This window comes from Lepisosteus platostomus, chromosome 6 (genome assembly GCF_059453375.1).
Source record: "Lepisosteus platostomus isolate fLepPlt1 chromosome 6, fLepPlt1.hap1, whole genome shotgun sequence".
Classification (NCBI taxonomy): domain Eukaryota; kingdom Metazoa; phylum Chordata; class Actinopteri; order Semionotiformes; family Lepisosteidae; genus Lepisosteus; species Lepisosteus platostomus.
This window is the reverse complement of record NC_142616.1, coordinates 24783328-24797786: the sequence shown is the minus strand read 5'-3', so window position 1 is coordinate 24797786 and position 14459 is coordinate 24783328. Positions and strand designations below refer to the sequence as shown.

General features: G+C 37.9%; 1 protein-coding gene across 4 annotated transcripts in view; it reads right to left on the bottom strand.

Moving 5' to 3' along the window:
• cfap46 (cilia and flagella associated protein 46) overlaps positions 1 to 14459 on the bottom strand; it is a 58904-nt gene that overhangs the window by 38138 nt on the left and 6307 nt on the right. For all 4 annotated transcript variants that reach the window (XM_088635011.1, XM_088635012.1, XM_088635015.1 and 1 more), the window contains 11 exons: positions 13958 to 14081; positions 13490 to 13584; positions 13044 to 13202; positions 11220 to 11319; positions 10327 to 10425; positions 9823 to 10013; positions 5338 to 5566; positions 3577 to 3697; positions 2914 to 3040; positions 2202 to 2326; positions 84 to 232 (listed from right to left, as the gene is read on the bottom strand). In XM_088635011.1, coding sequence (XP_088491137.1) covers positions 84 to 232; positions 2202 to 2326; positions 2914 to 3040; positions 3577 to 3697; positions 5338 to 5566; positions 9823 to 10013; positions 10327 to 10425; positions 11220 to 11319; positions 13044 to 13202; positions 13490 to 13584; positions 13958 to 14081 — 1519 coding nt within the window. The remainder of the gene's footprint in view (positions 1 to 83; positions 233 to 2201; positions 2327 to 2913; positions 3041 to 3576; positions 3698 to 5337; positions 5567 to 9822; positions 10014 to 10326; positions 10426 to 11219; positions 11320 to 13043; positions 13203 to 13489; positions 13585 to 13957; positions 14082 to 14459) is intronic.

Sequence of the window (14459 nt, the reverse complement as noted above, 5' to 3'; positions counted from 1 at the left end):
TGCAAATTACTTTGCAGACATTTAAGCAATATTGCCATGAGTTCAGATTTTGCAGTTCTGTCTCCTATGAATGAAAGTGTTACCTCTGCATTTATGAATCGAATTTCTGCAAGCAGTCTGATCAAATCCCTTTCAGATGTATAACATTGCTTTTGCATTGGTATTGATCCAGTTGATAAACTTCCTTCAGTCTGATTTCTTTCCACTGTACCTTCATCATCTTTCAGTTCACCTTAAGACAAAAATTTACATTAATAATCCCCAGTTACATTTCTGTGTAATAACAAAAATATATACTCCGCTATTTTCTGGTTTATTTACTACTTCTGATGGTACTCTATTCCATGCATATTGGGTAAATAAACATTCTTCAACTATACTTATTGACCACTTCATAACTTGTGAAAAGATCACCTCAAGACACAGATAGAGAAATTGATTTGGGGAGTACATCTCTTGCATGTATGGTTACATCCCAATGGTTCTACCTTGTACATTTCATCACATTTTTTGTACGCTCAAGAAGCCATTTTTTCTAGAATGCTTAATTAATAACCAGTAACACATTTTAGGGGATCAAAAGTAATTGGACAATTGGATGCTCATTTGTTTCTTGGCCAGCTGTGTGTCGTTGCATTGTTAGTTCATGCACAAGAGAGCTAACAAAAGGTCTAGAGTTGATTCTAGATGTGGCATTTCCATCTGGAGTCTGTTGCTGTTGTCTCTCAACATGAGGACAAAAGAAGTGTAAATGCCATTAAAGTGGGCCATCAGGAGGCTGAAAAATCAGAATAAATCAATCAGAGACCTAGCCAAAACATTTTGTGTGTCAAAATCAACTGTTTGGTACATTGTTAAGAAGCAAGAATGCACTGGTGATCTTAGCAGTAGCAAACGACCTGGTAGACCATGGAAGACTGCAGTAGTGGATGACCCAAGAATACTTTCAATCGTGAAGAAAAACCCCTTTATGACTGTTGAACAGATCAGGAACACTCTCCAGGATGTAGGCATAGATGTGTCAAAGACTACCATAAAGAGAAGAATACACCAGCATAACCTCAGAGGGTTCACCACAAGATGCAAACCACTGGTAAGAAGGGCCACAGAAAGGCCAGGTTAGAGTTGGCTAAAAAGTACATTAAAAAGCCTCTAGAGTTCTGGGACAAAGTCTTATGGACAGATGAGATGAAAATTAACCTGTACCAGAGTAATGGAAAGAGGAAAGTGTGGAGAAAAAAAGGTACTGCTCATGATCCAAAGCATACCACCTCATCTGTGAAACATGGTGGAGGTAGTGTCATAGCATGGGCATGTATGGCTGCCAGTGTCTTTACTGATGATGTGACTGCTGACCGCAGCTATAGGATGAATTCAAAAGTGTGCTTAGATCAAACCAAATGCCTCAAAACTCATTGGACGGCGCTTCACCTTGCAGCAGGACAATGACCCCAAACATACTGCTAAAGCAACTATGGAGTTTTTCAGGGCAAAGAAGTGGAATGTTTTTGACTGGCTAAGTCAATCACCTGACCTGAATCCCACTGAGCATGCATTTCACCTACTGCAGACAAGACTGAAAGCAAAAAGCCCTCGAAACAAGCAGGAACCAAAAATGGCTGCATTACAGGCCTGGCAGAGCATCACCAGTAAAGATACCCAGCGTCTGGTGATGTCTATGGGTCGCAGACTTCAGGCAGTCATTGACTGCAAAGTACTACACATAACAATTTTATTTAAGATTATGTTATTGTGTCCAATTACCTTTGGTCCCCTGAAATAGAGGGACTATGTATAAAAAGTGATCCCTATATGGTTCATCCAATATAGACGTAAATACTCTCGAATTAAAGCTTAAATTCTGCACTTTAACCTCATAGTCATTGTTTCATTTCATATCAAATGTGCTGGAGTACAGAGCCAAAACAACAGAAATTGTGTCACTGTCCAAATACTTACAGACTGCACTGTACATTTCTTACATGGAAAGTAATGAAAAAACATAACAAAATAATTTATATATGACTTCTGGCAAATAATCTGAATTCATCTTAAGATAAATATGAGATCCTTCTGACAAAACATCTCCTTAGCCGTATGAGAGGACACAGTGTATTCTACAATATTTGTTATCAAAGTTATTACAGTATCAGATAGGTGATACTAAGAATTTGATTTATTGCACTATTATTAATACTTACAGTTATCTTTTGAGGCTTTCCAACGTCCATCTTCATACATTAGACAGAACCTGCAAGCTGCACGACAAACATCCCAAACCTCCTGTTTTCTTCCTAATTTTGCTAAAGCAGCCCATATCTTCACCCTAAAATAATGATATTTAGTTTAAGGTTCTAAAGAAGTTACATTTGTAATTTTCAAATTTAAATTTTTTTAATTTTAAACTACTGGCCAAACAGTTAAGAAAAATATTACTTTTGGCAAGTTTTTCTGAGTTTACTTTATTTAATAATGGAATGTTTATACAATGTGGAATTTCATTAGAAGAAAAAAATATTGATACATCAGCCCCCAATAACTCACTACTGTATCTAAATACGGAGCAATCCTTTCTTTAATACTTGATGATGAATTAGAACTGATTAGGTGGTATCAAAAACGTAATGCATTATGAACTATAGATTAACACAAATAAATACTAAAAAATACTGAAAGTTTTTATGATTATTACAATACAACTGTAAATTACTTCTTAACAAAATGAAACTAAATATCAATGCATACTTGCATTGATCAGTGGATACATGCTGTAAAAGAGTCCTTAATTTTATTCACAATGTTCCTGTAGTAGTGTATAACAGGAACTTACATAGTTGAGAAAATATAAAAACCTTAAACCTTTGTTTAAAAAAAGCTTGAATCCAATACAGAAATTAAAATAGAAACACAAACCTTTCTTTGTCATTTTTATTTCCAAGTCTTTTTAAGTGTCCGTCTGCCTTCTTTATACAACACATATGATGCTGAGCTTTAGCACACAGTAGGCTTATTGGACAATTTCTGTTGCTAGTTTTTGGAACTGCAGAAATAAAGAATGACAAAAACATTAAAAAAGTCAACTTACCAGTATATTGCATTGTAGGATATTTGAAGTGAGGGAACATATCTGAACAAACTGAAATTTCCTTAACTTCGATTAGCCAGTTACAAATGAATGGAAAAACCAGTCAAGTTAATTGGTAAGGCAGACCAAACCTCAAAAGTCAACACCAACAGCAGAAAGGAGGACCCAAGACAAAAGTAGTGCAGCACTTCATCAAGAATGACAATAGTTCAACAGTGCTCTTCTTTTTGTTATTGTATGATCCAGAGTTGTAACTAAGATTTTATAGATTTGGAAGCAGATTTCAACAGGCTGTGTCATGTGTTAGGGTGTCTTGTTTCATCACAACAATTTCCCTTCTAACACTAACAGCTTTCTTCCATTATGCATTTCAGCTTCCAAGATAAGGCTATGTGACAGGACACAGAGTATGTTTTACAAAATACTGTACAAACAATAGTTAAAGATAACATTTACTGAGCTCTTTCACTTTTTGCTATTACCAGAATTACCTTTGGTTTCGTTGTCTCCATCAAGAACAACCTGAAATGCATCAGGAGCCAGAGCTATACCCGAATTTACCAAAAGTGGGCGTTTCTTCCTCACATCATCATTTGGGTTTCCCTTCTTTGCCTAGAAATTGGAAAGAATAATAGTAGTAGAAGCCTACTATATAGTGATTTTAAGGATTTTGTTGTTTTGTTTTTTTTTTACTTTTGAAACTGCTTGTTTCCAAAGACCTGTGCAGTCAAGCATCTTCATACTATACATATATCCTGGGACAGATAAGCCACTCAATGTGTGATGTGCTACCCAAGATAACATTTGGACCAACATAGCTATAATTCTTTTTAAAATTGTATTCTCATAGACTTTCGTGCCTACTAAATTAAAGGTTTCATCAACAACCAAATAAATTCAAAATTAGTACCTGGAACTTTGTTACCATAATTTATGCAAGACAGCATCAGCCATGTTGAGAAATAAGGCCAGTCGTATAAACCAGTTCTTGCACAAAAAATGTTTATTGTATTAAAGCCAATTTTTCTAAGTATAATTCTAAAATAAACATACAGTACATTAAAAGGTCTTCCTACATAAAACATGACCACATTTCTTTTCTCCTTCACTGCCAATACACAGCACATAACACCAACTCCTGCTGTCTAAAAACACATGGTCTGTTAATTGCATATGTGGTACTAATTCTGCTGTGCATGCCATAACATGACACTCTATCACTCTAGCATGTAGTAAGGTTAATGCATGACTGCCATCTTGTTCTTGCAAATAAAATGGCCTCTGTCTTTGGAAATGCTCAATACTGATTGAGTCAAAACATCAAATTTAACAACCAAAATTACTTCTGATTAGCAGGTCCAGGTCAATTTATGAGCAAACATACAGTACAGTGGTGACCAGACAGTAAATGTACTAGCTTAATGGAACCGCAAAATGCTCTTGAACAAAAACTGCTTTTAATAAATCAATAAATTTCAAATTTAGTAGGTACCATACTAGTAACAATACAATTCATCAGTTCATGTCAAAGTAAGAAATGTCCAGATATTTGTCCTCACTGTCATTTCTTTCCTGAAAATTCAAAAGTGCGGAAGACTTGCAAGTTGCACCAATACTTCTGGTGCACAAACCTGGTAATCGTGGCCTTGGCAAAATTCAGCCTGTAACAAACGGGTCTTGTACACAAAGAGAGCAAACTTCAAACTCAGCAGGTAACATTGTATTGGCAAGAAAAAGATAGTATAGCGAAACAGATGATCACTTGGTTTGCGTACAAATAGAAACCCAGACTGCCGTTTCATTCTTACTGTATATTACAAACTATTATTGTTCAACCCTTGTTACGTCCATATTGCTTTTATTTTAGTTGTGACACACGGACTTAGAAAGACTTCAAAACTGTCTTCAGATGTTCCAGTTTCATTTAAAATGTGCTAGAATTTAATTACAAATAAATCAGCATTATAGGCCAATAAAACAGATTTATTCATATATTTGGTAAAATAATATAACAATCTACAGGATATTTGGTATTTTATTTGAATTAGAAATAATATATTTTTTAATCCTTCAATTATTAAATAATGTTAATCATAAAGAACAGGGAATTTAAACAGGGCAAGAGATGAAAAATATTAATGTGATTACAGATTTTAAGCAGGTTTGGGACATTTCTAAGAAAATAAATATCCTCTTCACAACCCCATCAGATAAATATTTTATGCCTATACCTTTAGGTGTCTGTAACAAACCTGCTCTATGAACAGTGCTGCCTGGTCTTCCTTTCTTTCAGGAGTCTCATACAACATCTTACGCAACTGAAGCGGATGAAGTGCTGAGTGAAGACGATCATGATATATTCCTTTTTCATCCAAACGTAACGCTTTCTGAATATGCTCTACAGCAGTCTCTATTCGATCTTCACCTTCTTCTATGAGACTTAACTCTGTATGGACTTGACATCGCAACTGAAACAAAAGGCTAAAAAAAGACACTTAGGAAGTTTCTTTCTATTAAATAGGACAATAAAACATTTCTATTATTACAGGTGGGTAGCTGCATCAGCATGCTTAGGCTGCAAAGGAACAAGTAATAGGTTTATTCCATGCTAAAAAAAGAAGAAAGAGAACACAACGTTTCGGCCGTGGAGCCTTCTTCAGGTGTGAGAGAGACAGGGCAGTAGGTAAAGGTAAAGTAGCGGGAGAACAAAGCCTGGGAGGGAGGAGGAGTGAGAGTCGGGAGCAGGGGACAGAAAGAGAGGCCAATCAAGAGGTGTGAAGTCAGAATGGGTGCAGAGAGGTGTGAAATGAAACTTCCAATGAATGGAGAAAATTTAAAAGAACAGTAGTCTGTCGTTAAGAGAAGGGAGAATGTGTGATCCTAGCTGCAGAATAATTTTAGTTTTGGTGGTCTTTCTGATGTATGAGTTCGGAAAACCATCTTTGAGAACACAGATGGAGAGATTAGAGTGGTCGTGGCCGTCAAAGGTGAAATGAGAAACAATGGGCTTGGAGAGATCTTTAATCTTCACAGCCCTGACGTGTTCTCTGAAGCGGTCTCCGAGTCTCCTTCCCGTTTCTCCAATGTAGATGGCTGGGCATTTACTGCAAGAGATACAGTAAATAAGGTTTCTGGAGGTACAAGATGCTGTCTGGGTGATCCGGAATTGTCCTGAGGGGCCTTGAATGAGTGTGGTGGTGGATGTGTACTTGCAGGTGATACAGCGAGCCCTGTTGCAAGGGAAAGTGCCTGGTGTGGATGGTTGTTGAGGGCGGTCAAGGGAGCTATGAACAAGGAGGTTACGCAGATTAGGTGGTTGGCGATATGAGATGATAGATATCAGAAAAGAGGGCCCCAATGGAGGGATCATCCTGTAGGATGGAAAAGTTGTGGTTAATGGTCCTAGGGATAGGAAGTGTGTTAGGGTAGTAAGGAAGCACCAAAGGAATGCGGTTGTTGTGGTGGGAGTTCTTGATCGGGTTGATGGTCCGGGGGGTGTTTTTGGCTCGGGCAAGGGCCAAACTTTGATGTATGAGGTGTAGCGGCTTATTAATAAGGCAGAATTAAGTGTTTCTGAGCTTTCCCAAATTAGGCCTCATCTCTCTGTTCATCTCTGTGGTGCAGCCACAGAGAAACTATTCATGCAGGCTGATTTAAGGTTCCTTTGATAAAGGACAGCTCCCAAAGGGGGATGCACTTAGCTAAGCCTGGCTATCATGATCAATGGTCATCCATTGGCGCCTATCTGTCTAGGGAGTGCCAGATGGACATCTGGACTGCATTCCTAAGTGTCAGGAGTAAGTGACTCATATCTCACCCTGATCACCCAATCAGGGACTGGTAAGGCCAAGTAACCCACGTGGGACTCTGATGCCCATGGAACTTTCAGCCAATCAACGAGCTGAAGTTCCTCCAGGTAAAAACAGGCAACACAGAGAGCCTGAGAGATTCAGTAAGATTCAGGAGAATTCTGTGGACTTTCCTAAAGGGAATTCAAAGGAGAATTCCAGGGCAGGATGGCCCAGGAGCGGAAGGCTCCCAAGGGCAGGACATTCTCGCAGCGCGCCTCCTGACCATCCTGAGACTCAGCCCGGACAACCACGGAACGGCCAGTGTGTCCGAGTGCCAGAACTTTCCTTTGTTCTAAGAGTCTAGAGCGGAGGTTGCCAGAGAGTAACCAGAGGATCCACCCGAGGTTAGCACCAGCAGCAGGCCTCGTGAACAGGTCAGAACTGTGGACAGCTGAATCACTATTCAGAACTAGCTCTTCATCAGGAACGAACTGGTCCTCTTCCTGACTTGCTGGGACCCACAGTCATCTTTTCTCCTGTGCACAAACTTTGCTAGTTAAAGCCAACACTAACTAGCCGGTCAGTGAGCATCAGCAGCGCACCGTCGCAAGCCGCACAGCACAGCCTGGCACCGAGCCAGACAGCGCGGATTGGACAGCAACAGCCTGCAACTGTTTCTTTGTGCCCGCAGGAGATCTGAATCCCCAGAGATTGGATGAGTATTCAACTTCAATGCATTACAGCTCGAGAATTCAATTGTTATCCCAACCAGTTGATATCAATTTAATTCCTAAGAGTTATGTACTTGTTTTGAGTATCTAATGTAGAAGTTATAACCAAGTTCATTTATGAAACGGTCTAAATGAATTATATACTGAACGTATGTCCTCTTGATATATGTAACTCTTTGTAACTGATTGAATATATATCTTTTGTATTCTGATAACCCTCTCAATAAGATCTGTTTGGTTTATATGCATATTCTATGTATTAATAAAGGTATCCTCGTGTATTAGTACCTGTGTGTGTGCGTTGTTTGAGTTATGTCGCATGGTTGGATTCTAAAGCCATCAAAAGAATCAATTTTGTGATTTACTGCTATGATTAATAATTGTCCCAGTAAATGCCCAAACCCTACAGAACTGGTGCCTTCAGAGAGCCACTACATTACCTTTTGGCTATGGCAACGTTACAGAGGGAAGATCTTCTTGATCCGCACAGCACATACAGCCCTCAAGCACAAGCTGGACAAACGCACAGTGCTTGATCCACCCACCCACACCCTGGTACGCCTTGCAGAATTGGTCCTCACACTGAACGCATTCTCTTTCAATAATCTTTTTTACCAACAGGTCAGTGGAGTTGCCATGGGCACCAGAATGGGACCCAGCTATGCCAATATTTTTGTCAGCTGGGTAGAAGAACGCTTCTTCGCTTCCTACACTGGCTATGTCCCTGACCTCTACAAACGATATATTGATGACTGCATCTGTGCCGCCACATGCTATAATGATCAGCTTGAGTTCTTCCTGCACCATTTCACCAACTTCCACCCGTCCCTCAAATATACGCTTAACATATCTTCCACTGCTCTTCCGTTTCTAGACATCAACTTCTCTATCAACTACCCCCGACTGTCCACTTCAGTTTATTACAAACCCACGGATTCACACAGCTACCTCCTGTACAGCTCATTTCACCCCAACCACACTAAAAACTCTCTTCCTTTTTCACAGTTCCTTAGGCTACGACGATTATGCAGCGACGACATCGATTTGGAGAACCAAGCCCTCGAAATGTACTCCTTTTTCATCAACAGAGGATACCCCAGCAGTGTGATTGACAGGGCCCTTGCCCGAGCCAAAAACACCCCCCGGACCATCAACCCGATCAGGAACTCCCGCCGCAACAACCGCATTCCTTTGGTGCTTCCTTACCACCCTAACACACTTCCTATCCCCAGGACCATTAACTACAACTTTTCCATCCTACAGGATGATCCCTCCATTGGGGCCCTCTTTTCTGATCGCCCTATCATCTCATATCGCCGACCACCTAATCTGCGTAACCTCCTTGTTCACAGCTCCCTTGACCGCCCTCAACAACCATCCACACCAGGCACTTTCCCTTGCAACAGAGCTTGCTGTATCACCTGCAAGTACACATCTAACACCACACTCATTCAAGGCCCCTCAGGACAATTCCGGATCACCCAGACAGCATCTTGTACCTCCAGCAACCTTATTTACTGTATCTCTTGCAGTAAAATCCAGCCATCTACATTGGAGAAACAGGAAGGAGACTCGGAGATCGCTTCAGAGAACACGTCAGGGCTGTGAAGATTAAAGATCTCTCCAAGCCCATTGTTTCTCATTTCACCTCTGACGGCCACGACCACTCTAATCTCTCCGTCTGTGTTCTCAAAGACGGTTTTCCCAACTCATACATCAGAAAGACCACCGAAACTAAAATTATTCTGCAGCTAGGATCACACATTCTCCCTTCTCTTAACGACAGACTACTGTTCTTTTAAATTTTCTCCATTCATTGGAAGTTTCATTTCACACCTCTCTGCACCCATTCTGACTTCACACCTCTTGATTGGCCTCTCTTTCTGTCCCCTGCTCCCGACTCTCACTCCTCCTCCCTCCCAGGCTTTGTTCTCCCGCTACTTTACCTTTACCTACTGCCCTGTCTCTCTCACACCTGAAGAAGGCTCCACGGCCGAAACGTTGTGTTCTCTTTCTTCTTTTATTCAGCATGGAATAAACCTATTACGTGTTCCTTTGCATTTCTATTATTAGACTGTTTGCATAACAGAGAAATGGTGGCAAGATAATATTTTACTACTATTTGTGCAACCTCATTTAAGTGTAACCAAAATAACTCAAACTGTTATTACCATGCTCTTAGATGTTCCACATTATTTAAAAAAAAATGGTTTACCTATTTGTCTTTTCCAAGACCTCAGCCACACGAGTAAGCTGATTTCTAATGTTCTTTCTTAAGTTGGGCTGGAGAAGAGGCAGACATAGGTTCCACTGTGTCGCACACACAACTTGAATTACATTTATGTCTCCCTCTCTTACAGCATTCTGTAGAGTTTGATCTAATTTCTTGATCATTTTTAAATGTGTCTGTAAAAAAAAATGCACAGAAAGACTGCAGAATTAATGATGATTGCAGATAAGTCCCTAGAGTAATCTGAATCTTGATCCTACATAAATGCACTCAGAGGGCAGTAAATCTGCCTAAAATCCCCAAGAAATGACTAGATAAAAATAATTCTTATTTTGTATGGCTTTTTATGGAAACCTGCTGAATCAGAATCTGAATATTTCACTATCCTCACAGATTTAAAATACAAAACATAAAACCTTATGCATTTTTTCACTGGATGTTTATCAAATTCAAATTTAAGTTTGAAGAAAAACAATGTTAAGGAAATACCTCTACGGCACTTCTAGAATATTCTTCAATTTTTGTTCCTTGGTTTTGCAGCTCAAGTTCACAATTCAAGCATTCTATCTCTATAAGAACTCCAATATCCTAAAAAAATATAAAAAAGACAAAAATAGCAAAGATAAAATATTGTACGAAGTAAATCCAGCATATACAGTGACAGGAAAAAAACATTTTTATATAAAATGCAGAATATTCAACATCAGTAACCAATTATACTACTGAAATTATAGTTTAAACTATTAATAACTACTGTTTGCCTGCCAATTTCTTCAGAAAGTTTTCTATGATTGATTTCACAGATCTTGTTTTACCCAGAATGAATACCCTCAAATGTCTGTAGTTGAGACAAGACAGACAGGTGCGTATTTATGTTATAGAAAACTAATAAAATACAGTTATCACAAAATATACAACAGATCCTCAAGAATGTTATTCATGAGTTCTGTACATATACAAAATGATTCCTTTACAACAGAAAGTTGGTTACAGTTCTTTAACTTCTGACTTGAAAATCGTGTAATACTCAAAACAGCTTGAGATCATTATCTTCTTAAAATTCGTCCTCACCACCAACAAGTTCCATGTATACTTTTATCAACAAGTATAATTTTGACCAACATACACTAATAAATATGATTACTTGTTAATTCCCTGCTCCTACTTTAAATGAATTCTAAAGGAGGTACTTTAACTTTCAAGCATTACCACTTCAGGATATTGTGGTTTAATTTCCAATGGAAAACAAACCAAAACATCAGAGCAATGGTGTGTTCAACTATACTTACTATGTTGATAAAGAGCAGATATATAAGCAAATAACGACTCATAGTTCTGTCATAAACTGGGGTAATGATAAACAAAAAGAAATGAGCACTTACTAAAACTCCAACTCGCTTCAGTTCTTTTAAACATTCAGCAGCAATATGAGGGCATCTTAATTCTAATGAAAGGCGAGTTAATTCCTTAAGCAGTGAAATCCTACAAATTCCCCAAAAAATGAAAGATTTTACGTTATTGTAAGTGGAGAACACATGGAGATGTTCTTTTTATAATCTCAATATTACAAATGGATCAAATACAGTACACTAACAAATCGCATATCAAACTCAAATTTATTTTTTTTAGAAATGGAGCTGGAATACAGCACTTTCAATAAAAAAATAGAAAACCTATCATATTATATGTCATTTAGTTCTTTGCAGGAACACAGATATCATCAAAGAGAAGTACAACTGACCTAAACAAATAACGTACCGTACAAATCCAAAATGGTACAGTTTAAGTAAACAAATTCACAGGATGTACACTGAATTCTCTAAATTATCAGATTAAATAGTCAATTTTAACATATGAACTATTTTACCAAAATTTAATATTTTGAATACTAATAAAAGTCTAAAGAGCAAAAAACATAATGAATACTATTACTGTGGTCAAATAATGGAATGACCATTTTTATTTTTCTCTCTTGGCCAAAAGCACATAACAGAAGCTCTGTGAAGTTGGCCCCCCAATAGACAGCACAAACGATGAAACCCAACTCATTCGTTAGTGCTACGTTTGTGTTGGTTTGTGCCGTTGAAAGTAGTGATTGTTCTGCTTTCGTTTCCGAGATATAGCGCCTTTCTGTTTTTGGGATGTGGCGTCACTCAGCCCCCCTACAACATCGTAGGGAAACTGGACCGATTTCAATCGTAAGTGCTGCATTTGTGCCGTTGAAAGTAACTTCCCAGCTGCTTTCATTCCTTAGATATAACGTCTTCTTTTTTAGGGGGTGACGTCACTCAGACCCCATACAAAGTCGTAGGGAAACCAGACTGGCCTCAATTATTAGTGCGGCATTTAATCAGTTTCACATTGTCTTCTTCTTAAATAAACATAGGCATCAAGGGACATGTGAAGATTAGACCTGTCTGTTGAGCCACGTATTTAAAAAGACTTGAATTTGCAACTTTCTGAACAATTGTTGCTCTTTTTTATGCAAAGCACATTCGCCAACATGAAAAGGAACCAGGACTTCAGGACTTTTTTTTTTAAAGGGGCACTATATACAAAGTTTACACAGTTAATAACACATCCAAGAAACAAGGGTCTACCACCATCTCACACATGTAGACCGTGGCAATATTGGAAAATATTTTTATTTTCACAGAACAGAAGTGAACATATATCTAGGTTCTTTGAAAAACCGGCACAAATGCAGCACTAACGATTGAGACCAGTCTGGTACCCCTACAACGTTGTGGGGGGGGGCTGAGTGATGTCACCCCCTGAAAAAGAAGATGTTATATCTATGGACCAGACCAAGTTACTCTCAACGGCACAAACGCAGCACTAACGAATGAGACCGATCCGGTTCCCCTACGACATTGTAGGGGGGCTGAGTGATGTCACGACCCCGAAAAACAAGGTGCTATATCTCGGAAACGAAAGCAGCACAAACGCTGCTTTCAATGGCACAAACCGGCACAAACGTAGCACTAACGAATGAGGTGGGTTTCATCATTTGTGCTGTCTGTAGGGGGACCAACTTCACGGAGCTCATGTCAGAGAGTATTTTTCTAATATGGATTTTACAGAAATAAAATACTTTTTCATTACGGATTGCCTATTTTCTGTTAGTGCAGAAATTAAAGCAACCTCACTATTCTGTATAGTGCTTTTTGCCCATAAGGTTCTCATTTCAGATAATATAAACATACCTTTCTGACATCAGGATCTGAGAAACACTCTCCGTCAGCTTAGAAGCTGAACCTTGGAATGGACTTAGTGAGCGTCCTAATTCAGACTGCACCAGAAGAAGGTAAATGTTTTTCAGTTGTGCTGCGCTGTCTTTTACTGATTCACTGGTTTCCAGTTGACTAAATGGAGAATAATACATATGTTAATACTTATATACTTATGTTAATATTTCATTTACATAAATAAGACATTGTGGAAAAAGAGAGGAAGAGGTAAGTTGTATCTTGACAATAAATAATAATGTGTTTCTCATAAAAGTAAAAAATACCAGTGTACATATTATTTTAAGCACTTAATAACAAATCAAAAACATTTCTTGACAGAACTATCTATAAATGAAGACACTCTCATTACAAAATCTGGTGAAATGTTAGAATGTTACAGGTAATATTTCCAAATAACTTACGATTTTATTTTCTGCATTTTATAAATAACTGCTAAACCAAGATTAGCTTTGGCTTTCTTGGCTGCTTTGGCAAGATCCATTAGTTTGTGGCGTACCTGAAAAAAATGTAACTATATTACAAAATAAAATAATAGATCTCTCATTTCAAATCAAAGTGATGGAAGACAAGTTAATTCTATGATTAATGTGATGTCTTACATAAATTATTGCTTAATTATGCATTACACCAAACGGAAATCACGCTTAATTATGGATGAGAATTTTAAATACACTATGCAGTAGTAAAATTGTCAAATCCAATAAAAAAGTTTTAAAAAAGTCATTACTTAATAAGCAGTCTCATAGCTTAAAAACAAACCATGAAATGTATATTTAAAATCTTTAATCATCCCTGAAAATCTACATTCATCTTCTTACCAAACACTGTTCACGAAGTATTCAACTATTTTACAGACAAAAAAGAGTTACCTGAAGGGAAAAGATCTTTGGGTAGAGATCTGGAGCATTTGCTTCAATGAATTCTGATGTAACTTTAGCAAAACTGGCAGCTTCTTTAATTTTTCTTGCATCTAAAAAGGACTCCACTAGCTCTCTGTTAATGGGAAAACAGGAATTTTATTTTTGAGTAACCTGACACTAAACGTTGAAATTTATTTATTATAATTTTTTTCTGTATTAATATTATATATTTATTAATTTTCTGTGTAATGTATTTTATTTTATATTTGCATTCTTGGCCTGTGATTGAACTTTTTTGTGCACCTCTTAGTGAACTTGATCTTTATGCAGTTTTTGCACATACTGTATACAGTATGTCAACATACACAGTATATCTTTCAGAGGTATTTTCTTGGTGTTTTTGGATTGTATTGTGAATATAGCCTATTTACTGCAATAACAAACTGAGACTGGAAAAGTAAAATTTGCAGGTTCATATTTGTAAAATGTCACATCAAATTACATTTGATGC